This window comes from Peromyscus maniculatus, chromosome 2 (assembly GCF_049852395.1).
Source record: "Peromyscus maniculatus bairdii isolate BWxNUB_F1_BW_parent chromosome 2, HU_Pman_BW_mat_3.1, whole genome shotgun sequence".
Classification (NCBI taxonomy): domain Eukaryota; kingdom Metazoa; phylum Chordata; class Mammalia; order Rodentia; family Cricetidae; genus Peromyscus; species Peromyscus maniculatus.
Genome location: NC_134853.1, coordinates 134,183,919 through 134,211,348, shown reverse-complemented (window position 1 = coordinate 134,211,348; position 27,430 = coordinate 134,183,919). Strand labels below are relative to the sequence as shown.

The 27,430-nt window shown below is 40.0% G+C and overlaps 1 protein-coding gene across 1 annotated transcript in view; it reads right to left on the bottom strand.

Moving 5' to 3' along the window:
- The window catches only part of Stil (STIL centriolar assembly protein), a 44,714-nt gene extending 21,360 nt beyond the window's left edge, over nucleotides 1–23,354 (bottom strand). The window contains exons 1-11 of the mRNA XM_006986615.4: nucleotides 23,157–23,354; nucleotides 20,516–20,599; nucleotides 18,134–18,241; nucleotides 13,936–14,048; nucleotides 13,453–13,640; nucleotides 10,662–10,909; nucleotides 10,266–10,349; nucleotides 9,085–9,171; nucleotides 4,739–4,889; nucleotides 2,974–3,083; nucleotides 568–682 (exon numbers count right to left, since the gene is read on the bottom strand). Coding sequence (XP_006986677.2) covers nucleotides 568–682; nucleotides 2,974–3,083; nucleotides 4,739–4,889; nucleotides 9,085–9,171; nucleotides 10,266–10,349; nucleotides 10,662–10,909; nucleotides 13,453–13,640; nucleotides 13,936–14,048; nucleotides 18,134–18,241; nucleotides 20,516–20,526 — 1,215 coding nt within the window. The 5' untranslated portion in view covers nucleotides 20,527–20,599; nucleotides 23,157–23,354. The remainder of the gene's footprint in view (nucleotides 1–567; nucleotides 683–2,973; nucleotides 3,084–4,738; nucleotides 4,890–9,084; nucleotides 9,172–10,265; nucleotides 10,350–10,661; nucleotides 10,910–13,452; nucleotides 13,641–13,935; nucleotides 14,049–18,133; nucleotides 18,242–20,515; nucleotides 20,600–23,156) is intronic.
- Nucleotides 23,355–27,430: the final 4,076 nt, after the last annotated feature.

Sequence of the window (27,430 nt, the reverse complement as noted above, 5' to 3'; positions counted from 1 at the left end):
CCAACAGTGTCGGTGCAGACTTTTCAAGGGAAAGTTGCCAACCATATTAATTTTTAAAAGTCTTTCATTAGTTTTCCTTTCAATTAAGTTAAACATTTCTAAAATTGTTCACTAGTTGGTAGCAATTTTAAAAAAAGCATGACAAGCAAAGGTCATTGGCAACTAACCTCTAATGCAAGCAGGATGCTTTCTGAGTACAGTACCAAAACTAATGTCAGGCTCGGGTGATAGAACACTGAGTCCATGTGAGGGCTGGAACCACCAAATTCTGAAGCCAAAGCCCCAGGACTGGAGTCCTAGTTGTACTGTTTACTAGTTGTGTGATCGCGAACAGCTAAGCAACTGAAACCTCGGTTTCCTTATACTTCTGTATACATTCCTACCTATGTGTGAACTACACACATACTGTTACTTCATTATACGTACCTGTGAGATATATACATATATTCCTACATAGAGATATAATCCTATAATAGCTAGAATGACTTATCTAAGCATGAGGTGGTAATTAAGTGCTTTACTATATAAGATTTCTAGCTGAAGGTGAGTTCATTTTTAGAGCACTACCTTCTCACTCACTGGGTGAGGACTGGGCATAGGTCTTGGAGAAAAATCTTCATCTTCAAAGTCAGCGTCATGCTTATTTATTGGTGTTTTCCCAGGAGATACTTTTTGGGGAGATCTAAAGAGTAGAAGAAGAGACAAGAAAAACCTTCAGTAAACCAGTGTTTTTTCCTATTTGAAATGTGCTGATGTCATTTAGTAAATACTGAAACATATAATTTAGTACCTGACAGCTACAGATGATTTTCTTAGGTCAGTTTAGTTTACCAGGAAAGGTGGTCTATTCAGGTTTAGTTAAGTAACTGCCCCATTTACCCAATCACTCAAAGTTTAATCCTACTTTATGAAATGCTACAGTCCATCAATAGTCACTGAACACCTTCTGGTTGACCACACTGACCAACGTAGAAAGAAAGCTTAGCACTTCCGGGAAACGTGTTATAGTGTGACAGATATGCACTCTGCAAAGGTTGGAATCTGAAATGTGCTCCATAGGCTCAGGTTTTGAAAACTCAAAACCTGATCCCAGCTTGTAGCAGTCTTTTGAAGGTCATGGAACCTTCAGGAGGTAGGGCCTGGCTGTTGGAAGTAGGTCAGTTAGAGTAGATCTTTAAATGCTACATTTGCTCCTGACTCCATCCTGCTGTATGTGTCATGGCCCCCACATGTGAAGAGGCTACCATCACTCAAGTCCCATCACGGCTGGGTGGAACAGCTTCTGTCACCATGCCTTCCCATGAAGAACTGCAATCACTCTGAAACAGTGAGCCAAGCTAGCCTTTTCCTCCTTAGGATGTTCTGTCGGCTATTTTATCTGTTATAGCAATAACAGATGTAACTAAGACACATTCCAACAATACTCAACACTAAATACTAAATACCTGTATACTAAAAATAAACCTTAAAAAATATATCTGTGATTGGTATGTAAAAATGAATAGAAAACTTTTTAATAATAAAAAATAGTGACAATTAAAAAAAAACATATCAACTTGTCAAAGATTAGATACAAATGGACACATCTCAGCAAACAGCAGCACAAACAGATGAGAATTATGCTGCCTTTTATTACCAGTAATGATACACCATCAATCTCCTCTACATAAAATCTCAGAGGGAAGGAGATAAAAATATGGTGAATTAACTGTAATCTGAATAGAATAAAAGAACAAACAGGGGCTTAAGGTAGACAGTTCAATTATGGAGGAAAAACGGTACATAGCTTTGCACACTTGAGTTACTCTGTGGAATACTGGCTATTACTACATTTCTTTCCTTTCTCCTATCTCTGTCTCTGTCTCTGTCTCTGTCTCTCTCTCTCTCTGGTTGAGACAGGGTTTTACTGTGTAGCCCTGGCTGTCCTGGAACTCACTCTGTAGACCAGGCTGGCCTCAAACTCAGAGATCTGTTTGCATAAATCTGATGTCCTCTGACCTCTGAAGGCACTGCATGCACATGGTGCACATAAATACATGCACACAAAACACTCATACACATACGATAAATAAATCTTTTAAATTAAAAAAAAGCTAAAAAAAAAAAAAAAGGCTTAGGGATGTAGCTCAATAGTAGACCACTTGCCTAGCATCTAAGAGGCCCAGGGTTTGATCTCTGGCACTGCATAATCATCGTCATCATCATCAAAACCAAAACTTATTGTAGCACTATTAACAACAGTCAAGATATGAAGCAACCTAAATGTCCATCAACAGAAGAATGAATAAAGAAAATGAGTTTACTCAGCCATAAAGAGTGGAGTAATGACATTTTCAGGAAAATGGATAGAACAGAGGATAATTTAACTGAAATAAACCAGATTCAAAATGATTAATGTTATATGTGTTCTCTGATATGTGTGTGCCTGAAACCAAGTGGGAACTATTTAAGGGGAAGAGGGAAGGGAGGAAGAAAGTGAAGTGTAAATATGAGCAAAGCACACTATGTGTTTGTGAAAATAACATAGCAAATCTCATTATTTTGTATTCCTTCTAAACAAATGAATAAAAAACCCGAGAAACAGACAAGACAGCGCTAGGATGATTTAAAAATAAAAATAATCTAACTAAAGAGTCAATGGGCAAACTTAAGATTTCAACAAACAAACAACCCAAGCATTCAAAGGCAGCTTTGAACTGAGTTTGTCAAATAAGTTTACCAAAAATAACGGGAGGTCTTTAAAAAAGCTATGCTTCTTTATTTTGGGGTGGGAGGAATGCATGCCTCCACATGTAGAGGTCAGAGACCAACTCTGGGGTCACTTCTCTCCTTCCACCTACACTTGGGATCCAGGGATCCAACTCAGGTCAACAGCAAGTGACTTTACCCAGTGAGTAAATAGTATTTTAATCACTCAATAAAAACTAATAAGGAGTAAAGAAGATATACACGGTAATAAAGATTATCTTTTACCTCTTAACAGAAAGATTCTTGGAAATCTTGCTGAAAAATTCTGCTTCTGCATCTTGACTTTCGGCACTCAGTTCGAAATGGATTAGATTTTTGTCGGAAGGTTCAACGTTCTGAAATGAAGTAGGCCATAGTTTGAGATCTGACTTCCAATACCAAAGAATTCTATTTATCTGAACAGTGGCTCTGGATCGTGCCAGAAGGAGCAGTTCTGATTCTGTAACCTGCTTCTGTAGCATGCATGCCTAGCTCCATGCTTTGTTCATGAAAATGAAAACCTGACCCTGTATTAAGAAACTCACTCAGTAACCAGGGATTCAGTGAACATAACAATTATGTAAAAACATTAAAAAAAAACATACTCATGAAATGATACAATCCATAGATGAATTTAAAGAAAACAAATTGAGCTGAGTGAAACCTCACAGTTATGTGGAACTATTCAGTATTCTTATAATAAAATAATGAATATATATTTTTATTACTTATCTTGAGACCTAGGATAAATAGTAATTAATGAAAAAAGTAGTGTTTAAACCAGAAACAATGGCAGACACATGTAGTCCTAGGTACTCAAGGAGGCTGAGATAGGAGGATTATTTGAGCCAAGGAGTTTGAAGCCAACCTGGGCAAAAAGGAGAGGGTGTCCTTTACTTTTTATTTCATTTACTTATTTGTTTGTTTGCTTGTTTAGTTAGTTAGTTAGTTTTTTTGTTTTTTGTTTTTTTTAAGACAGGGACCCTCTACATAGTCCTGGCTACCCTAGAACTCACTATGTACACCAGGCTGGCCTATAACTCATAGAGATCCTTCTGCCTCTGCTCCCAAGTGCTAGGATTAAAGGCATGTGTCACTATACCTGGCTCATCCTTAAAATTTAGTTTATATAGACAGTTTCAAAGACCTGCTTTCTCTGTAATGACCACCTAGATGCATCATTTATTTTCAGAAACAAGGTTTTAAAATGCAGGCCTGGCTCTTCTGGAATTCACTATGTAGACCAGGCTAGCTTCTGAACTCACAGATAACCACCTGCCTCTGTCTACTGAGTACTGGGATCAAAAGCCTGTGCCACTAGGCTTGGCTCCTAGATGCATTTTTATGTACTTCGTTGGATCTCCTGGGACTGGAGATACAAATGGTTGTGAGTCACCATGGGGATGCTGGGAACTGAACACAGGTCCTCTGGAAAAGCAGCCAGTGCTCTTAAGTCATGTCTCCAGCTCCCATGAAAATCTTTTACATAATATTAATTATATCCACATATTTTAAAAATAAGTGGTAACAAGGAAAACATTAACAAAAATTAATCCTCAACACTACAGAATAATACAACGTATAAGCTACTGACAAAATGACTAGAAAAACAGGAAATGATGGTTAGTCTTCACTATCAACCTGACTAGACTGACATTCACCTACATGGTCGAGGCATGTCTACTTATTACTGTTTTGGGAGAGAGCTAACTGATGAAGACACACCCAGAATGTGGGTGGTACCATCCATGGGCTGAGCCCTGATTGAAGCAAGGGTGTAAAAAAGACAGTGGAATGTCTGTATCCTGCTGCCCTGTTTCCAGGTTAGAAGAGGAGCTCTCTTCTACCACAGTCCTACCTCCAGGATGGTCTGCTCTAGCACATGAGGACAACCTACCGTGGCCAAACTCTGAAACTGCCAGCCCTAAGAAATCTCTCATTCCCTGTTCATCTCAGACTCTGGTCAGAGTGATGAGCAAAATAACACACACAGGCAAGTCTAAGCACTTACATTGAAAAGATGTAAAGTCTCCTTGTTAGTTAGTAACTGAAACTGAAGGCCAGGCGTCTTACTGTCACATGGAAGACACTCATAAAATTCAGGTTCCTTATGCGTCAATGAATAAAGAACTACGATGAAATTTCCAGATTCTGAAAAAACCCTGAACAAAAAAATGGCATTGAAGAGAAAAACAATGAAAGCATGAAATTTGCAGGCAAATGGATGGAACTAGAAAAAATCATCCTGAGTGAGGTAACCCAAACCCAGAAAGACAGTTATGGTATGTACTCACTCATTGGTGGATTCTAGATATAAAATGAACAATCAGACCACAACCCATAGAACCATAGAGGCTATATATATAGCATGGAGGTCCCTAGGACGACTGTGGCATATAATAAATTTCAGTTTTACTCAATTACTGAAAAAAAATAGCCAAATGAATGGAAACACATGAACTATGAACCAAAGACTGAGGGGCTCCCAGCTGGATCAGGCCCTCTGAATAGGTGAGACAGTTGATTGGCTTGATCAGTTTGGGAGGCATCTAGGCAGTGGGACCAAGTCCTGTGCTCATTCCATGAGTTGGCTGTTTGAAACCAGGAACTTATGCAGGGACACTTGGCTCAGTCTGGGAGGAAGGGACTGGACCTCCCTGGACTGAGTCTACCAAGTCGATCACAGTCCTCGGGGGAGGACTTGTCCTGGAGGAGGTGGGAATGGAGGGTGGGCTGGGGGTAAGGGGAGGGCGTGGGAGGGGGGAGAATAGGGGAACCCATGGCTGATATGTAGAACTGAATGGTATTGTAAAATAAAAAATATATATCACAAAAAAAAAAAATGGCATTGAATTAAAATTTAGTGCTAGTAAGATTATATTGCACTGGGAGGGGATGGTGCACACCTTTAGTCCCAGCAGATCTCTGTGAGTTCAAGGTCAGCCTGGTTAACAGGCCAAGTTCCAGGACAGACTTCAAAGCTACACAGAGAAACCCTGCCTTGAAAACAACAACAACAACAACAACAACAAAAATTATATGGAAAGATCTTCCAGGTAAGTTTCTCAATCTAGTCAACAGACTGTTTAAAGTATTCATGTTTACTTTGTTATTTTTTTAAAAAATTATTTATTTCTACTTTTAAAATAATTTATTTAATTTTTTTTGTTTGTTTGTTTTTCCCCCTCCAGGTTTCCAAGACAGGGTTTCTCTGTGTAGTCCTGGCTAACTTGGACTAACTCTGTAGACCAGGCTGGCCTCAAGATCTACCTGCCTCTGCCTCTGCCTCTGTGCATTGGTATGAAGGTGTCAGATCCTCTAGAACTGGAGTTGTGAGACAGACAGTTGTGAGCTGCCATGTGGGTGCTGGGAACTGAACCGGGGTCCTCTGGAAGAACAGCCAGTGCTCTTAACTGCTAAGTCATCTCTCCAGTCCCCAAAGATTTATTTTTGTTTTATGTGAATAAGCGTTTGTGTGCATGTATGTATCTGCACAATGTGCATGTCTGGTGCCCTTGGAGACACAGAGCCAGTATGTGAGTCCTGGGAATCAAACCCGGGTCCTCTGCAAGAGCACTCAGTGCTCTTAACCCTGAGCCCTCTCTCCAGCCCCCAAAGTTCTTAACTTTCAATTAAGAAATACATTCTATAATAAATATAGAAACACTCCTTATAAAGCATCAAAACAGGAATGTATAACATGGAAAATGAAAGCTTCCATTTCAAAAATGAATATATATACATATACAGACACACACACACACACACACACACACACACACACACACACACTGAGAATATGCACACAGTAGTATACACCTGTAGCTAAGTGGAAGAGTGAAAAAGGATCATTTGAGTCCCGGAGTTCAACACCCACCCGAGCTTTCACTGAACATTTACTGTCTATAGAAACTTAAAACAAGGTGAGTAATTGATAGCCGGGTCATGGTGGTGCACACCTTTAATCCTAGCACTAGAGAGGCAGAGGCAGGTAGATCTTGAGGCCAGCCTGGTCTACAGAGTTAGTCCAAGTTAGCCAGGACTACACAGAGAATCCCTGTCTTGAAAACCTAGAGGGGGAAAAAACAAAGAAACAAACAAAAACCCAAGTAATTGATAATAAAACTTAACTGTACTAAACCACAGAAATGAACAGCAATGACTATTCAGCACCCTGCGACTAAAGGGATGGCTCAGCAGCTAAACAGTCCTCCCTCCTCTTCCAGAAGACCAGGTTCAATTCCCAGCACCCACATGGTGCCTCACAACCATCTGTAACTCCAGTCCCATGGGACAGCATGTCTTCTTCTAGCCTCCATGAACAGCGGGAATGCATGTGATGCACAGACATACATGTAGATGAAACACCCATACACATAAAATTAGTAATAATACAAATTTTAAAAAGAAAAAAAAAACACTTAGCACCCTTCCTCTCTTTTTGTTTGTCTGTCTGTGACAAGAACTCACATAATGTAGGCTGGCTTGGAACTTGCTCTGTAGCCCAGGCTAGCCTCAACAAACTGGTCTTCCTGCCTTAGCCTCCCAGTGCTAGGATTATAGGTAAGGTAGGCCTCATTATGTCTGGCTTGTTCACCTGGAAAGGTGAATAAAATATAAAGAGTATAACTATAAAAGCATCTAAAAAAAATACAGGGATTCTTTTATTTTAGTAATACTCCCAGAGTGAGAAAAGCCTAAGCAAGAAAGAAAAATGATAAATTTGACTTAAAATATCTTGGGGTTGGGGCTAGAAAGATGGCTCAGCCATTAAGGGCACCTGCTGCTCTTCTAGAGGACCTGGGCTTGATTCCCAGCACCCACTTGGTAGTTTATAAGCACCTGTAACTCCAGTTCTGCTATGGGATGTCTTTCTGTATGCTGTGAATGTGTGTTGCTCTGATTGGTTAATAAATAAATCCGTTTGGCCAATGGCAGGGCAGGATGGAGCCGGCAGGAAAATCCAAGGGAGATAAGAAAGGAGAAAGGAGAGGAGAAGGCGAGGAAGAGACGCCATCCTGCTGTCAGGGAGCAGCATGTAATGACACACAGGTGAAGCCACAGAACACGTGGTGACATATAGATTAATAGAAATGGGCTGAATTTAGTTCTAAGAGCTAGCTAGCAAGAAAATTGAGCCAAAGGCCATGGCCATGCAATTCATAATTGATATAAGCCTCTATGTGTTTACTTGGGTCTGAGCTGCTGCAGGACTGGGCGGGACACAGGAAAACTTCCAGCTACACAGTTCTGGGGCTACAGTGCTATCTTCTGGCCTCTCCGGGCAACAATTATGCAAATAGTACACAGACATACATGCAGGCAAAACACACTTAGAACAAAATAAACAACACAACACAACAAAATAAACTATATTTTTTTAAAAGCTTGGGGTATAGGTCAGAGATGTACAAAGCTTTGGTTTGGAGACCCAGTACCATCAGGAAATAGAATACAGTCTAGGAAAAATATTGTAACTAAAATTAAATGAAGTAACAATCCCAGGGAAGAGAGTTTTGTTCTAAGTACGTGTTATATGGGCAAAGAGAAATAGGGAAAGAGCAAAAGGAGGGAAGTGCATGGCCTTACAAATTAATACGAGAAAGATGCACAATCCAAGAGAAAATAGCCAAAGACAGCACCCAGAAAAGGTCATAGATGCTACAAAAGACCATGCTGCTTCTATTAGATTAGCAAAGATTATCAAAGGCATTTGTAACCCAAAACAGCAGCTCATGCCTATAGTTCTAACACTCAGAGGCTAGGGCAGCAAGATTGCCCCTGAGTTCAAATTCAATCTGGGCTACACAGTGAGTTCAAGGCCCTTTTGGCTAGAGATTAAGACCCTGTCTCAAAAGACTGAAGAGAAAGCAAACAAAGGCTTTCCACTCACCTGTTTTGAGCTCATATCCTTCTTCTTTGCCTTTCTGTCTAGCCACACTAGCATCCTTACTGTGGGATCTTTCACTCAGAGCCTATGCCTACCCATGATAGCTACACAGCTTACCTTCTTAAGGATTCTTTTTCTTTTAAAGATCTATTTAATGATTATGTATACAGTGTTCTGTCTGCATTTTTGCCTGTACACCAGAAGAGGGTACCAGATCTCATTAGAGATGGTTGTGAGCCACCATGTGGTTGCTGGGAATTGAACTCAGGACCTCTGGAAGAACAGTTAATGCTCTTAACCTCTGAGCCATCTCTCCAGTCCAAGGATTATTTTTCTTAAAGTATGCATTTATTAAGTATTGTATGATATTAAAACAGTATATGTATTATACAATTCACTATAATATAAACCAATATAATATAAACAGGGAAACAAACTAAAATGCTATAGAGTGAAATATCACTTGCCTTTCCTGAATAGAAGAACTGAACATGTATCTCAAGCAGCAAGCCCATACCTGAGGGCTATAGATATGTATAATTCCAGAGAGCCAACTAAAAGAAAAAGACAGAAAGTATATAAATATAAATCAGCCAAGTATGGTGGTACATCTGTGGTCCCAACACCTGGAGGCTGAGACAAATTCTAGGGTAGCATGGGCTATATAGGGAGATTTTACCTCAAATTAAAAACAAAAATAAAAGGAAAAACCTCTACTGTTAATTAGAAATCACATTGATAATTCAGAGGCAGACTACATCAATATCTACGGTAACATAAATATATCACAGCTACAGACAGAAAGATAAGTGCATGCCCTTTGTTCCCTTTCACTTGGATGTAGGAGAGAAAAATGGTGTGTGGAGATAAAAGTAGGATGTCCAAAAAAAAGTAGGATGTCCAAAAAAAAGTAGGATGTCCAAATAAATTAGCCCGGACTAGAAATGAGCCACAATTACTTCTTTTACACTGTGTTTATTTTTTTATAGTGCCCATTTCACAGGTAAGTCATATACTTCATTATTGTCTATTTTTCCTACTTGTAAATATCATAGTTTGAGTATAAATTCCTTGAGAAGGGATTTTAAGCCCTAACACAGAACTAAACATGCTATACATATAGAAAGCATGTGATAGAAATATTGAGTTTCTGAATCATCTTCTCAATGTCATTAACCACTAACTGTAAAGAGAAAACCATTAACACGAAAGGGAACATCTGACAAGTGCATGTCAAGAGATTTTAATTCTATTATGTTGAGCCCTAGATTCTAGATACCATAAAGACAATGGTAATGAGAGGGCTGGAGACGTTCAACTTCAGTTAGGATTCAGAAATCATATTTTACCTGACTGATTCTAACAGTAAAACACAGAAGCTTAAGAATCACCAGCTTTTGTAGCTTTATAAAATGAGCTAAGCCAGGCATGGTGGCCCACTGCTTTAGGCCCAGAACTCTGGAAGCAGAGGCAGGAGGATCTCCATGAATTCCAGGCCAGCCTGGTCTACATAGAAAGGTCCTGCCTCAACCAAACAAACACAAAAAAAAAACAACACAAAAGATGAGCTCAGTACTGATATCTAATTTTCTTGATTATCTGGATACACACTAGGCTGAAAGGATTTCTTAAGTAGAATAATACTTACATTCCCACTAATGGTAGAGAATAAACTTTGGGATCAGATTCCAGCAAAAGTAACAATTTTCGTGTTTCATCCATGGTAATATATCTAAATAGAAGAAACTTACGTAAGAATAATTTTAAGTATGTGCTTTTAACCCAAAAAAGGCAAACTGAGTCTTGAGACAGATTTTAGGTAGTAGATGCAAAGGAGACCACAGAGACAATATGTAAAACTTTTCATCTATTACAAGTCTTTATGATTACATACTTAAAATATTTTACTCCTCAACTTTACTTATATGCTACTTTTAAACAACGTTAACATTAAAGAGGAGAATTTCAGAACCAATTAAGTTACTGAAAAATATATCAATTCAACCAATATTTATGAGCTCAGACTAATGGATCTTTTACTTACCCATGTTTATAGGTTCCTTGAACTTGAGAAATATTCAGATTACTACTTAAGTTTCTTGCCAGAGCTGTAGGTATAATGGGAATAGGCTTCACAGGTACACATTTGAAAGAATTTGCTAGAGTTACTGCTGCCCAGTGCAAGTCAAAATCCACACCGTCCAAACTCTCCCTGGGGGTGATTTGAGCTTGTAGGGAAAGCAGCTTTCCACAGTCCAAGAAATCTTTGCTACACACATGGTACTGTAAAGCCTGAGGAACCAATATTACACAGTCATAACTTTGAAATGCATCCATAGCTTTAAAGTTCATTTAACATTGTTACAGATACTTCTATAACATCTTACAATGACAAAATTAAATTAGTTCTAATTCACAATAGTTCAATTCTTATTTATTCCAAATGATCAAAAGAGTATGTGAATAATTTAATCAACAGTCCTAAGCTCCATCATAAGTTTCCAACATGAATGTCCTAGCAGTTCTTCAAAATCTTTTTCTTTTTCTTTTCTTTTTTCTTTTTTTTTTTGAGACAGGGTTTCTCTGTGTAGCCCTGGCTGTCCTGGAACTCATTTTGTAGATCAGGCTGGCCTCAAACACAGAGATCTGGTACCTCAGCCTCTCAAGTGCTGGGATGAAAGGTATGTGTCAATACTGCCCAGCCACTCTTCAAATTCTTGCTGGGCAATTATCACCCCTAATGAGTTTTACTATACTGGGGTTGGGTGGTGGTGGAGCATGTAAATCAATTATGACTCAGCCTTAGAGAATCTCAATCATTCCTTTTTGGTTCCTTTCTCATCTAAATTATTAGGGTAACTCTTCTTCCATATTTACGCATATCTACTGTGCCTTTTCTATTCTTAGCGCTACCACTGTGTGTATGTGAGATATATGTGTATATGTATGTACACACACACACACACACACACACACACACACACACACACACACACACACACGTCCCTAATACACATCCAGTCTAGTGGGCCATTCTCTCTGACTTCAGTCAGTCTGCTTGATCATATTTGACAGAATTGTTTCTTTTCAGAAATCTCTAAAAACTAAACACACAAAAGAAATTTCTTTACCTAATAAAGCTCTCTATAATCTGACTAAACTAATATTCCAGTCTAATAACCCTTAGCAAGAGTTTATATATTACTAGCAACCTTGAGCACTTCCTGAACTTTCCTGTCTTGGTCACACCAATTCTTCTGGAATATTACCTATATCCCCGACCTATAATCTCTGGCCTCAGAAACCACATCACCTTGGATTTTTACGTCCACAATAATCCAATCACAGATCATTACAAATAATTCTCAAATACAGGCTTATTAAAATACTACAAACTACACACAGTATGACTCTTTTAATTTTTATTTTTGGTTTTTCAAAACAGGGTTTCTCTGTGTAGTTTTGGTGCCTGTCCTGAAACTTACTCTGTAGCCCAGGCTGGTCTCGAACTCACAGAGATCTGCCTGCCTCTGCCTTCTCAGTACTGGGATCAAAGGCGTGCGCCAATACTGCCCGGTGCACACGGTATGACTCTTATATGTAATTAAAAATGTCATCTTCAGACACAAGACTCAGATGATCTAAGTTGGATCTGACCAAAGCCTCCTCCCTGAGGACTAGCTTTCACACTAGAAGGTGCCATGCAAACTTCCAAGGGAGGCAAGCAATTAGTCCTACCCAGGTATGACACCTATGAACCAAAACAAAGACCAGCATGGCACAATAACCCTAAGGGAGCAAGAGCGAACACGTACCTTGGTGGTAACCAACAGCTTTCTAATTGGACTTCAGGCCCACTCAAGAGGGAAATCATGCCTGGTACTAGAAACCTGGCTAACTACCCAGGGCTAGAACAGTCATCGATTCTGGAAAACCTTCAACTGCAAGTTTACTGAACTGCGTAATTCCTAAGTACAATCTAAATATTTATCCTTCTACACAAAGATAAGTGTAGTTCTCACTCTTATCAAACAAATTTCTTTTTGTAACAGAAGACCATTACAGAAAACCACAACCAATCAAAAGAGAGTAAGTCCCAACTGGTACACCTATAACCCAACTCCTGAACTTAAGGCCTAGGAATCATTGCTGAAGAGGACAGAAAGATTAAGAGCCAGATAATAGGATGTTTGCTGTGAGACTGTCTCTACTAGAAATGTCAGAGAGGCTACACAAATGAAGTCTCATCAACAAGGCTGCCTAAATAAGCCCCAAAGAATTATAACACCACCAATGAACATGCTAACATGGAAAAAGGGAACTCTTGTGAGCCTTCAACCTTAGACAAAGAGCTATGGGCAACTGAGAAATGTTGAGAGTGGGAGAAAGTCTTCCCCAGGGAAGAGCACACTACTGGGTTATCCAATGTCAAGTGGATGGCCCTGAGATAACATAAAGAGTATGTTGAAGTTGTGTGTATATATGTGTATCTATACCAACATTTTTTTTTAAAAGAGCCATAAATTTGGGAGAGTTAAGAGGGGGTGTATCAGGCAGTGTTGGCACACATCTTTAATCTCACCACTCAGGAGGCAGAGGCAGGCAGATCTCTGTGAGTTCTAGGCCAGCCTGGTCTACAGAGTGAGTTCCAGGACAGCCAGGATTGCTTCACAGAGAAACCCTGTCTCGAAAAATCAAAAACAACAACAACAACAACAACAAAAAAAAAACCCAAGAAAGAAAGGGTGTACATGGGAGGGAGGAAAGGAGATGATGCAATTATAATTTCAAAAATAAAAATTGTTATAAAAAAGAATGTCTTTATTGAATTTCACCTTTAAAGTTGAAGTGAAATCATCTGCATTATGAACTATCATATCTCTTGAACCAAGTCCTTGAGTATGAACTTTGCAGGGGATCAAAAAATCTCCAGGAAGAGAAGCAGTGGGGGTTCTTTCTAAGCATTCGGGGACTTCTCGACCAGGATCAAAGCGATCTACTGTCAATGTCACACCTTCTTCATCTGCAAAACAAAAGTATCAACTATCACGTAATGTGCTAATTAAAAACATAAAACACCACACAAAACTACATTTTAGCAAAGTATTTTGATCATAATGGTAGTATACTAAAATCTTACATTAAAAAAAATGATTTGTTTATAAAGATGACTACACCATGAATTCTGTAATGGGTAGTTTTACTCATATTCATATCCATGGTGTAGAGCAAAGAAATTAGCAAAAGCACACACAATAGTTGGCTGAAACAAATGTACATTCTACAACAGCCATACAACATTTTTTACAACATATTACCTTCATCCACTGTGAGAGAACCAAGTAAGAAGCATGGCACATTTCTTTTATTCTGCTTAGCATGACGATAAGCAAGTCGGATGGCCTTTTCAGTTACCACAAGCTTTGGCTTTCTGAAAAATAAGAAAGTGTTTTATGGATGCGGTATACCTGATGTCCTAAAAAGAAAAGCCTTCTATAGAAGGACTAAGATATAGCACAGAATTTAAAAAATGTACACAAAGATTACCATCAGGAGATCCCTAGTTATTACAAAGTAACTCCGTAAAAGACAAGGCCACCTGGAAACCATACTGGCCATAAGCTAACAAGAAAGGTACAAATATCCTCCAGACTCTGGCCTAACCTGGACCAGAGCACAAACTGACAAACTAGGAGGCCAACATGATCCTGTAACTAAAGTTTGATAGAAACAGTCACATTCACTTGTTTATATATCACTTATGTCCAATAACAGCATTCCTGAAGACAAAACATAAATAAATATATTTAAAGCAAAAGAGCTGGTCATGGTGGCATGCACCCTTAATCTCAGAGCTCAGGAGGTGCAGGCAAACCTCAGTGAGTTTGAGGCCAACCTGGTCTAAATAGTGAGTTCAGGCCAGCCAGAGCTATGTAGTGAATCCCCATTTTTAACAAGAGGTGGGGTGGGTAATGGCTCACAGTTAAGAGCTCATACTGCTCTTCCAGAGGTTCTGCATTCAATCCCAGCACTGTCAGGTGGCTAACAATCACCTGTAATTCCAGATCCAGGGGCTCTGGATTCTTTTGGCAACTGCACTAACATGATTAAAAATAAACACTAACATGATTAAAAATAAAATAAATCTCCAGGGGGCAGTGGTGCACACCTTTGATCACAGCACTAGAGACACAGAGGCAGGCAGATCTCTGAATTCAAGGCTAGCCTGGTCTACAGAGGGAGTTCTAGGACAGCTAGGGCTACACAGAGAAACCCTATCTCAAATAAACAAATTCTAGTGTTTATTTTACTTTCTCCCTCTCGCTCTTCAAACCCCTGAATATATAAGCACAGCTAAGGAGAAAAATCAGGAGAACTAAAAAACAAATTATTCAAAATACATTAGCACAGAAAGCCGACAAAAGGAAGGTTAAGAAATGCGGGGAGACGGGCGGTGGTGGCACACGTCTTTAATCCCAGCACTCAGGGTCAGAAGCAGGTGGATCTCTGTGAGTTTGAGGCCAGCCTTGTCTACAGAGTGAATTCCAGGACAGCCAGGGCTACACAGAGAAACCCTGTCTTGAAAAGACAAAAAGAAACAGAAATAGGGGGAAATGAACAAGCATCACAAATACTTAAACTTCTACAGGTCTTTCTTCATGTATGTGTGGGAGTGCCTGTGTGTATATGTGAGCCATGTGTGTATATGTGTACCCATGGCGGCTGGAATAAGGCAACAGATGCCCTGGAACTGAAGCTATAGATGGCTATCAACTGCTAATATGGATACTAGGGATCAAACAGGGTCCTCTGTAAGAGCAGCAAGTACTCTTAACCACTGAGCTATCTTTCTAGCCCCAAGACTCTCCTTAAATTTTTTATTACACTTATTTATTTGTGGAGTTGGAGAAGGGGTGGTCTTGCACATCTAATATAATGTGTGAGGAGGGGGGGGGGGAGACAATTTGCAGGAATTGGCTCTCTCCCACCACCATGTGGGTCCAAGGGATCTAACTTAGGTCATCAGGCTTGGTGGCAAAAGCCCTTATATTGAGCCATCCCACTGGATCAAAACTCTTCTTTTCTTGTCAATGGTAGCATTCTTCTCTGCAAACTACTTTAGAATTTGAATATTTCGACTTGTATATCTTCTTCCATTCTCTATTTAATCAATCATCAAATGCCATAAAATGTTTTCAAAATACCTGGTTTTAGCCAGGTATGGTGACATATGCCTGTCCCAGCATTTGGTAGACAGACAGAGTTCAAAGCCATCCTACCTACATAGAAAATTTGAGGGCAACCTGGGCTGCACAAGACCCTGTCTCAGAAAACAAACAACAACAACAAAACCTTTATTTGTTCTTTCTTCTGATCTGATACTGCTGATTATTCTTATTACACATAATAAACACTATTTAGTAAATAATTTATACTCCAGGTCCTATGCTAACTATTTTACAAAGCCTTTCTCATTTAATCTTTTGAAAAGTCTATGAGGCCAAGAATGGTGGTGTGCATGTTATAATACTAGCACTCAAGAGGCCAAGGCAAGAGGATCAGAAAGTTTAAAGTCAGCCTGGACTACATAGTAAGTTCAACTCTAGCTTAATAGTGAGATCCTGTCTCATAAAAACAAAAAAGACCGCCAGGCGGTGATGGCACACGCCTTTAATGCTAGCACTAGGGAGGCAGAGTCAAGCAGATCTCTGTGAGTTCGAGGCCAGCCTGGGCTACCAAGTGAGTTCCAGGAAAAGACGCAAAGCTACACAGAGAAACCATCTCGGAAAAAAAAAAAAAAAAAAAAAGGACCAGGATGGTGGCACACACCCAGACACAGGCAGATCTTTGTGAGTTTGATTAATAATTAAGACCGGCCTGGTCTACATATTAAGTTCCAGCCCACCTGGAGCTATGTAGAAAGATCTTGTCCAGAAAAAAATTTAAAAGTACCAGGAAAGGATCATGTGTTGACCCTATAGTGGAGTGTTTACTTAGCATGCTCAAGTATATGAAACACTCCAGAGAATACACATGATCCTCTCATGGTACTTTTAAATTTATTTTATAATTAAGTAAACTGATCTTTGACTACTTTATTGAAGTCATTTAAATAAGAATTGGTTAGGATCAATCAACCCTGTCTTGAATAACCAAAAAAGAAAAAAAAAAACAAAAAACCAAAAAACAAAAGAATTGACAGGATCAGGAATTGAGGGTCTAGACAGCCTGATTCCAATTAAGAGTGCCTTAAATCACCAAGGCAAAAAATCTAAGTTGGGTGGTGGTGGTGGTGGTGGCATATGACTTTAATCCCAGCACTCTGGAGGCAGAGGCCAGCCTGGTCTATATATTGAGTTCCAGGACAGCCAGGATGCAGAGAAACCCTGTCCCGAAAAAACAAAGCAAAACAAAACAAATCCATGAATACTGACAAGTACCTACAAACAGACTGACTTGGCTCTCTACACTACAACCTAGCCTCTGTAGAATACTTCTTTTAGCAAGTAAGTCCTCAGACACAACAGCTCAATTGATTACTATTAGTTTAATCTAAACTTCCTTCAAAAGGTCCTATAGAGAACTACATTATAGGCTTTCTAACTTGATCAATTCCATCTCAGCTCTGTCTTCTCAGGGTTCCACACAGACATCATGCTGAAGTACAAGAGACAATCCTATAATATTCAGAACCTTAGACTTGCAGAATATTTTAACTATGAAACTGGGATTATTTCTCAAAAGCATATGGAAGATTTAACAAACAGATGGAATTTTTATCTGATAGAAACTTTTAGTGAAAAAGTTAAAAAAAAAAATGAATACAGTTTGAGAGTAGCTTACCTGAAATACTAGAGACCACAAGTACTTCAGGTTTGAGACTATTTGCATATACAAAATCTTAGAGATGGAACTCAAATCTAAATATGAAATTCATTTATGTTTATAAACACCTATAGTCTGAAGGTAATTTTTATCTAACTGTATTTTGTTTGTGGGTAAGATGTAGAATGTAGCTCTTTATAGTATCTTGTTGACAGTCAACAAGTTTCAGATTTTGAGGGCAGGTGCTTTTCCCTGTTCAGTCATCTTATCAGTGCAAGCTTCAGATTTTAGAGTCTAGGGAATTGGCTCCTGCCAGGCAAGCACAAGGACCTGAGTTTGGATCTTCAATATCCATGTAAAAGATGGGAACAGTGGCCTCTGTATCACCCCAGAATGTGGTGGAGTGGAGTGGGGGGAAGCTGGCCAGCAATCTAGCTGAAAAGATAAGCTCCAGATTCAGTGAGATCCTGCTTCAAAAGATAAATTAGAGAGCAATACAGGAAGACAATAGACATCAACCTCTGGCTTCCACAAGTAGACACACATATACACACACAAATCAAAAGCGAAAAAAAGGGACTTTGGGATTTAGGCAGCCCAACTTGTAACTAGTAATAACAATTAAGTCTGTCTTACATATTCTTTTATGATTCATGTTTATACTGGTTTGATTTCAAAGGAAAAAAATACCTGTAGTAACTGAGATGCAAGCAGATGAAATCTCCAATTGGCATTGGGTTCCAAAGTGCCAATTTTGATGGGGGAAAGTGGAAAGGTACCATCTTGGTTGAAGAAAACCTTTAAAAAAAATTACAAACAGTATAAATTTTATAAGAAACAGTTAATTCTCTTTGCCAGGCATTCCAAGTCCTTAGGAGGCCAAGACTAGGAATTCCAGGCCTGCCTAAAACAGTTGAGGGGAGCCATAGGAAGGACTTGAATAAGACAAAAAAAACAAAACAAAAAGCAGTGATTCCCTGAAGAGTTACGTTGAACACATATATAAAATGCTTTAAAATAACTTCTAATTCATTGCTAAGTGTTCAATGTTGTCTTTTTTTTTTTCTTTAATTTTCCACAGTCTACAGTACCTTTAAAGATCAATCTATAATATGGTGCTAAGGCACCATAAAGAAAGGGTCATGTCAGCTGAAATCTTAACATAACACTTATTAACTACATGACAATTGATTGATCAATACCTCTTTGTTGTACTTTATTAATTAAAAAAAATTGCATGGGGCCAGGCATGGTGGCACACAACTTTAGTTCTAGCAGTTGGGAGGCAGAAGCAAGTGGGTCTCTGAGTTTGAGGCCAACCAACCTTGTCTTGAGTTCCAGGAAAGTCAGGGCTATGAGGAGACCTTCTCTATAGATAGATAGATAGATAGATAGATAGATAGATAGATAGATAGATAGATAGATAGATAGATAGATAGATAGATAAGCAAGTGGGTCTCTGAGTTTGAGGCCAACCAACCTTGTCTTGAGTTCCAGGAAAGTCAGGGCTATGAGGAGACCTTCTCTATAGATAGATTAGATAGATAGATAGATAGATAGATAGATAGATAGATAGATAGATAGATAGAAAGAAAGAAAGAAAGAAAATAGTACAGTAGTATGATACAACAGAAGGCTCAAAATTAAAGTAAAAGAAATATGATCGCCTCCCTGATCATATTTCCTATTGTCTTTATCAGGAACATCTGGCACAAAGGAAGCAGCAGAGAATATAAAAGCTCCCCATGGGCATAACTGCAGTATAGAAGAGAAAGAAAATCCATATGCCAGCATTAATTGTTTCTCTCTAGGGGCAATAAAATGGTCCAAAGAACTAAATCACCCAAGTCAGTTTGCCAGGTCCTCCATGGAATAACAGACTAAGAAAAGCAGGGACAGGTGGCCAGCTCCTCCTTCCTATTCCACATAAAAAGAAAGGCTTAGGGAAACATGGAGAAACTTGGGATGACCAATGTGAGATGACGGCCGGTAAGGACTCAGTGCTTAGAAAGAAGGGGCCCCAACACTTTTCCATTCCTCTAGGATGGAAGTAAGTAATCTTCTAATTTACAACCTTAGTTTAGGTAATTTCTCACCAACAAAACATCTGTCATTAAGTGAGAGAGAAAAGGGAGCTAATATTTAGTAAGTACCTACTATATGCCTGTTCCTTTAGTTCAATAAGCATATTTAATACCTTCCCGGTAATTGATTAGAAAGTGATCACCAGCAGGGCGGTGGAGGCACATGCCTTTAATCCCAGCACTTGGGAGGCAGAGGCAGATGAATCTCTGTGAGTTTGAGGCCAGCCTGGTCTACAGAGCGAGTCCCAGGACAGGCACCAAAACTACACAGACAAACCCTCTCTCAAAAACAACAACAACAACAACAACAAAAGAAAGTGATCACCATCCTCATCTTATAGTGAATGAACTAGGTCAAGGAATCCACCTAATTAATGTGGAGCCAGATATTCCTGATTCCGAAGACTGTGTTCTTTTTTCTCATCCAGTATGCTGTCTCAAGTTAATGTGGGTAGCTGCAATAAAACACTGTGTGAAAAAATACTTTGAAGCCCGGCATAGCATGTGCCTGAGGTCCCAGAGCTTGAGAGGCTGAGGAAGGAGTATTTAAATGAGACCCATGTTTTAAGATCAGCTTCAGCAACATAGCAAGACTCCCATCTCAAATAACTAAACCGCCAGGCACAGTGGAACACGCATATAATCCTAGCATCTGGGAGGATGAGGGAGAAGAATTGGGTGAGCATCAGGCCAGTCCGGGCTACATAATAAGACCTTGACTCAAAAAAATAAAATAGGACCTGGAGAGATGGCTCAGTGATTAAGATTACTTGCTTCTCTAGCAGAGGACCCAGATTTATCCTCAGCACATGCACAGCAGCTCACAACCATCTGTAGCTCCAATTCCAAGGGATCAGATACTTTCTTCTGGCCTCCTTGGGCACCAGGAATGTATTTGGTATAAATATATACATACAAGCAAAACACTAATACACATAAATAAAAAGAAATATTTAAATATATAATCAATAAAATAAAGTTTCTGTACCTGGTATTCATCTGGGACTTTTTCTAAAGAACTAGAGCCTCTATATTTGATGAGTGATTTATTCAATTTCTGGTCCTCAGTACTCTACAGAAATAAATGAATATTGTTAAACATAGAAGAAGAAACATTACTTAACCACATAACAAAATTAAGCTGCTTATATGAAAAGTAACTATGGATTAGTAAAATTAAATACTGTAAATCTCCGGATGCAACGCACTTGCCTACAAGTACAAGGTCCTATGTTCAATGTCCAATATACAGAAAAATAAAAGATTAAATGTTAACAGTTATAGGTTTTGATTTCTTTAATACTTAAGTCATTCAACCTATAAACTGCAATATTTAATTTAGTATACCTATTCATTAAAGGATATTTGGGGCACATATTTTGCCCCAAAATATTTTTCTTTCTTTTTTTAAGACAAGGTCTCATGGCATAGGACTTTAATCCCAGTACTTGGGAGGCAGAAATAGATGGTTCTCTGTGAGTTTGAGGACAGCTTGGTCTACACAGTGAGTTCCAGGACAGCCAACATTATGTCAAAAGACCCTGCTCAAAAAACAAAATAGTAAATGCTGACCTATAGAGAAAGGACTATACAGTCCGTATTTTGCATCATTAGTATTGAATGAAATTAGACATATAGATTTGGAACTCAAGAGGTGGAGACTAAAGGTTTGCTGTGTGGATGAGTGGGTACAAAATATTAGTGAGAATACCCAGCAAGTGTGTATTTGTATCCAAACCATGAACACAGATTATTTCACAAGTTAGTTTGTGGGGACAAAGAATTTCCTGTTTATTGCCACAAGAGTGAGTTTGTTGGTGAGTTCATTATAGTTGTTTATAAAATTTCTTCATAGATTTTCCTGTTTGATATTTGTGTGTGGTTTTCTGAGGATTATGAGGCTTGTCTCTCAAGTTGTGGGATACAGGTATACACCACCAAGCCAGCCATCATTTACAGTATTTTTTAAGTCTTAAGTTTTAACTTTTCCTGCACTGCTTCAGTTTTAGCAAAAAGATATTGTCGGAGGCAGCTGAGGCAGCTGAGGCAGCTGAGCACTGGCTGTGCAAGGCTAGTGACCTGAGTTCAGTTCCCAGAATGCACGGTGGAAACAAAGAACAGACTCTGGGAAGTTGTACTATGACCCCCACAAATGCTCAGCGGGACACAGATTCCTGGGCTCATTTACACACACACACACACACACACACACACACACACACACACACACACACACGAGATAAAAATCTAGGGCCAATAAGATGGCTCAGAGTTAGGTGCTTGCTGCCAAAACAACTAGCAAACAGAGTTTGATTCCTAGGACCTACAGTGGATGGAGAGAACCAACTCCTGAAAGTCTTCCTCAGACCTCCACACGTGCAATGTAGTGTGTGTATGTGTGCGTGTGTACACATACATACACACACAAAGTAAATTTTAAACTTTTAAACAGAATGTTTAAAAGGAATTATCTGACTCAAGATAATTTCTAAAGAATTACTAACACAGGTGTAAGTCACTTAGAAGAGACCTTTTCCATAATGTCCAAGGCTGAAAATATTTGCATGAACAAAATTCTGTAGTATATGACCTTTAAAGATCAACTAAAAGTCCCCCATAGAGATATCTGACCTTCTTGAAATACAGGCTTAAAAAAAAAAGCCTTTCTTTAGCATTTGGTTGTCATGGTAACAGTAATCACACTGATAACTACCTCCACAAAGTATATAAAATGCCATTTTTCTTCACTAACAGGAGTGTTTTAGATGCCTTGTCTGTCTCTTCTTTCATGCATGAGGCCTTTCTCATTTGAAAACAAGCAATGAGAGTTGATGAACTAGCTTACGCTGACAGTATTACATAAAACTAATGGCCAAAACTGTACAAAACGTGTACCTAGCAAAAATACTCTCCCCAGGTAATGTTATCATCGTGTAGCAAACGAGAACCAGTAAGTCATCCTCACCTCTCCTCCCTCTTACCCATAGAAAGTTCTTTCCATCCTCCCACCTTAGCTGACCACATCGGCCTCCTCCAGTGCAGACACAAATGAGTCTATGAACAAGTTTTTCTCCTGCTTAGAAAGTCAATGGCTTTTCTTCATATACAGAATTAAAAAAAAAAAAAAAAGCACTTCGTAGTTAAGTCATACCCAATCGCTGCAACAATAACTTCTAGTTATTCATCCACCATCTATCTGCAGTCTCCGACAGGACTGCATAGGTTGTCTTCCCCTTTTACTTCGAATTTCCTACTAAACCAACTCCAACTCGAATGTTGTCTCTCGTGGTGACATCACTGACTCTGTGTCCTGACACAGTATTTCACACCTCGCTTTTGACATAGGTTTACTCCCTGTAGACCACCGACTATAAACACTAACTGATCCCTTACCCAGTCTGGGCCAGATCGCGTAAAGAATGCACGAGCAAGGATCAGAGTTTCAGTCCCCAAGAAAATTTAACAGTAAAAGCAATCTGAGGCGCATCACAAACGTAAACCTCATTTACGTTCTTTAGCAGACAGCAGCAGGCAAGGTTCTGAGGTCCGCTTTCTTTCTCCCCTGGCAGCCCTGTGGTCACCCGTCCCAGCGAGCTAACTCGGACCCTCCTAGGCCGCTTCTTACTCACCGCGCTTCCCGGGCCCGGAGGGCGCCTCGGGGAACCAGGAGCACGAAGATCCACGGTCGCTTCTTCACGGCCGCCGCCAAGCTGGGATTTGTTTGTTGGGCACCCAAAGGCCGGCTCCAAGAAGCGTCCCAGATGACTGTGGCCCCGCCTCTGGGACGTTGGGGTCGCGGGAACCCAGGCGGCAAACTCGGGCTGGAGGAAACCGAAGGGCGCGCCACGCCTGCTGATTGGCCAGAAGCCCGGCCAGTCCCGCGACAGGGGCGGTACTAAGAGCGTCACGCAACGTCTCCGCGGCGTACTGTTGTGACAGCCAATCGGACCCCGGTCTTGGATTAGTTTGCCCAATCCCAGGGTTCTTTGGAGAACCCAGGGCGCCACGAAAGCTCCGGATCACAACTCGGAGGATTTAAACCTTCATTTCAGCAACGGTTAAGTTCCGGGATGGTCTGGCCAAACGCATGCGCAATTAAAAAAAAAAAAAAAAAGAAAATCCCAGCTGATTACCCGGAAGTGCTCACCGCACTGATTGCGCGCTAAAGTCTAGGGCTCTCTCGGCCGAGCTTAGTGGTTCTCTCCTGTAATCCTTGCACTCTACCGAAGCAAGTGCTGAGACAGGAGGATGCCGTGAGTTCCAGACAAACTGGGATTGTTTAGAGACCCTGTCTCAAAAAGACTGGAGTCGGGTGTAGTAGTGCACCGCGCCGTAATCCCAGCCTTCAAGAGGTGGGTGGAGGCAGAAGGATCTTGCAGTTCAAGGCATCTAAGCTACCGAGCAAATCCAGGAACGACCACGTTTACATGAGACCCTGTCGTCTCAGGATTAAAAAAATGTTTTCAACCCCATTACTTTAATGGACAGAGATAAAGAAGGTTGTTTGTTCCTAAGTAGGATTTTACCAATTTGGGGAAATTCTTTCTCGTCTAACAAGAAAACCTCTTGCATTTATACTTATTCCCAGTGCTAATAATATTGGGGACAGTTGTGTGTGATTTGTGTGCGTGTACCTTTGCATTCGCACGTGGAAGCCAGAGGTCCATGTTAGGTATCTTTAAGCGATGATCAGGCATTGTACTAAAAACCTTAAAAATCAAAAAGGCGAAAGTACAGCTATAATGTTAGGGGAAGGTAGCAAAAGTGTACTTAAGATTAGTTCGTGTAACATTAAACTTTAGATTTGTGTATTTTTTAAAAGGCAGGTGAAAACTAATCTAAATGCATTAAAGACTGTAGGTAATAATGTATCAATGCTGGATTAACTGAAACAAATGTACCTACTAATATAGGATGCTAAAAATAAAGGAAAATAGGTGGGAGGCGCTCTCTCTCTCTCTCTCTCTCTCTCTCTCTCTCTCTCTCTCTCTCTCTCTCTCTCTGTGTGTGTGTGTGTGTGTGTCTCCCCCCCTCCCTCTGATTCTGAGGCTGTTCTGGGATGCAGACTGGCTAGGCTGCAGCTTAGTAGTAGAGCACCTGCTCAGTATATGCAGGGGTCCTTGGTTGAGGCACTAGCACCACACAATAAGTAAATACTTTAAAAAGTAAAATCTGGGGCTGGAGAGATAGCTCAGTGGTTAAGAGCACTTGCTGCTCTTGCAGAGGACGTAGCTTGACTGGGTGGATCACTGTTGTCTTTAGCTCCAGGCGACCCAATACCCTATTCTGGTCTCCTTGGGCACCCCCACCCCTGGCTGCCACAAACACACATACACATGAATAAATCTTTAAAAAAGAAAAGCCCATCGGTGGTGGCGCACGCCTTTAATCCCAGAACTCTGGAAGCAGAGGCAGGTGGATCAAGGCTAGCTCGGTCTACAGAGCTTGTTCTAGACAAGGCCACACAAAGAAATCCTGTCTCGAAAAAACAAAAACCAAAATGAAAAAAAAGGGCGGGGGAGGGGGGGTGGGAACAAAGGAAGAGCTGAAGCCTATATTATCTTTGAACAACTAAAACAGCACGACACATCAAATGTCAGCAAGTTATGAATTAAACATTTTATTGACACTGGATTTCTAAGCAGAATGTGTTTTTAATGCTATGTATAAATAATTGTTTTTGAGACAGGGTCCCATATAGCCCAAGTTGAACTTGAACTCACTATGTAGTCAAGGATGACCCAGATGCTCCTGCCTCTACCTCTCAAGTGTTGGGGTTATAGGCATTCGCCCCCATGCCTGTTTTATGCCAATCTGTGGCACAATGTACATACTGTTGTGTATGTTATGTGAGCATTCTCACCTGCTGAGCTACATCCCCAACCTCAGTGCACAAATACTTTGACCAAGATAAAGAATGATCATCCTTGGCAAACAAGAAGACTGCCCTGAAGACAGCCCAGCTATTCATTTTTATTTACTTATTTTTCTTTGAAGTACTGGGGATGGACCTGAGAACCCTGTACATGTTTAAGTAAGTGCTCTGTGACTGAGCTATGTCCTCAGCCCTTTTTTCTTTTTTCTTTTGAGACAAGGTCTTGGTAAATTACTTATGCTGGCCAGGAACTTGCAATCTCCACCCAGCCACCTGAGTAGCTGGGGTTATAGGCATATCCATCATGCCCAACAGGCCCACCTCTTTTAGATTCTTTACAGCCACTCTGTTTTTTTGGTTTTTGTTTTTTGAGACAGGGTTTCTCTGTGTAGTTTTGGTGCCTGTCCTGGATCTTGCTCTGTAGACCAGGCTGGCCTTGAACTCACAGAGATCCGCCTGGCACTGCCCAGCTCTTTACAGCCACTCTGAACAACACTTCACAGAGAGCTTTTCTCCAGCATGACCTCACCAGAGAACCTGCACCAGCCCTGGAGAACACCATTTAAGACAAACCTCAGAGAATATCAGAGGACCTGGCTCACCTAGGTCATCTAGGTCATACGGGGAGGCGTTTCCCCTATGGTGCAGCAGAAAGTTTATATTTGGAGCAAAATGAGGCCTATGATTGGTGGAACTTGAAATACTGCTGTTACTGGTACAAATACAGTTCTTCATTTGCATGTCACATCTGCACCCTCCTCCTTGCTATACAACCAGGCTGTTCATTCCCTCACTTTTTGAATCAGCTGGGAAGGCACTCTTCTGTGCTGCCCCCTTGTGTTGCAATACGAGGCCCAATAAAAGGCTTCTGAAAAATGAAAATTTTAACGGCTTTGTTTTAGAAGTGGAATGACTTGGCTTATGTTTAGGAGAGCTTTAATTCCAGTATTTTAAACATTTTCTTTTAGTAATGGCATAGTGCAACGAGCCCCCAGTGTGCCATTTAGTCTTTCTGAAATTCATTCTCTTTATCTAGATATCGTACACTATTATGAAAGAGTGTGTGTGTGTGTGTGTGTCTTTTTAAACAGCTGTCAAACAATATTACTCTAGATATACTATAGTAACATTACTAATAAAGGAGCAGCACCATCCTATATTTCAAGAGATTAAGGGAACTGATTTGTTAAGTTAGAAAAGGCAGAAGTTTAATAAAATCAGTTACAAATGCTGCCAAGGACCTGTCATGCACTAAGCTCTGTGTTAAATGATAGGGGGAAGTTTAAATGATGTGGCAAGAATAAAACAAGGAAAGTACTGTTTATAGGCTAGGTGATCAGGGGTAATTATCCAAAACCAATATGAATTATTGGTAGGTTCCCTGCCAGGTCAAATAGACTGACTTCATACTGTGCTGTCCTTTGATCCTTGTTCATATATATTGTACATCAAGGCATTGAAATTCCTATGGTTACTGACCTTTACAGAGAAAGACTGCTATTGTGCTTTAATTTGCTTCATAGAGAACCATTTCAAGTGTATCACACTTTAAAAAATGTATTAATTTGGTATGTGGGTATAGTTTAGTGGTACAGTACTTGCTTAGCATGCATGAGGTCAGAAACGCTGAAGCACTGAATAAAAACAAAATGCAACAAAATTGTGAGTTTTAAATTGTATACATAATGTATTACAATTATACAATGTACAAGTTTAATTATAAAGGGGGAAAATTCGTCCACAGTTCCAACAGTTGTAGAGTAACTGTCTCAGTCAAAATTCATATGTTGACAAAAATTTTTGAGCAGTGTTTCTCTGTGTAGCTCTGGCTGGACTGAAATGCACAGATTTTACCTGCTACTGCATCCTAAGTGTTGGGATGAAAGGCTGGTGAAATCTTAAGCTCCTGTGTGGCGGCAGGAAGCAGATGATTAGATGACTAGGCCATGAATGACAGTACTTGTGAGGAGTCCCACTCTTATAAAAGATCCTCGGAATACTTCCTTTCTCCTCTCTACCCTGTGAAGG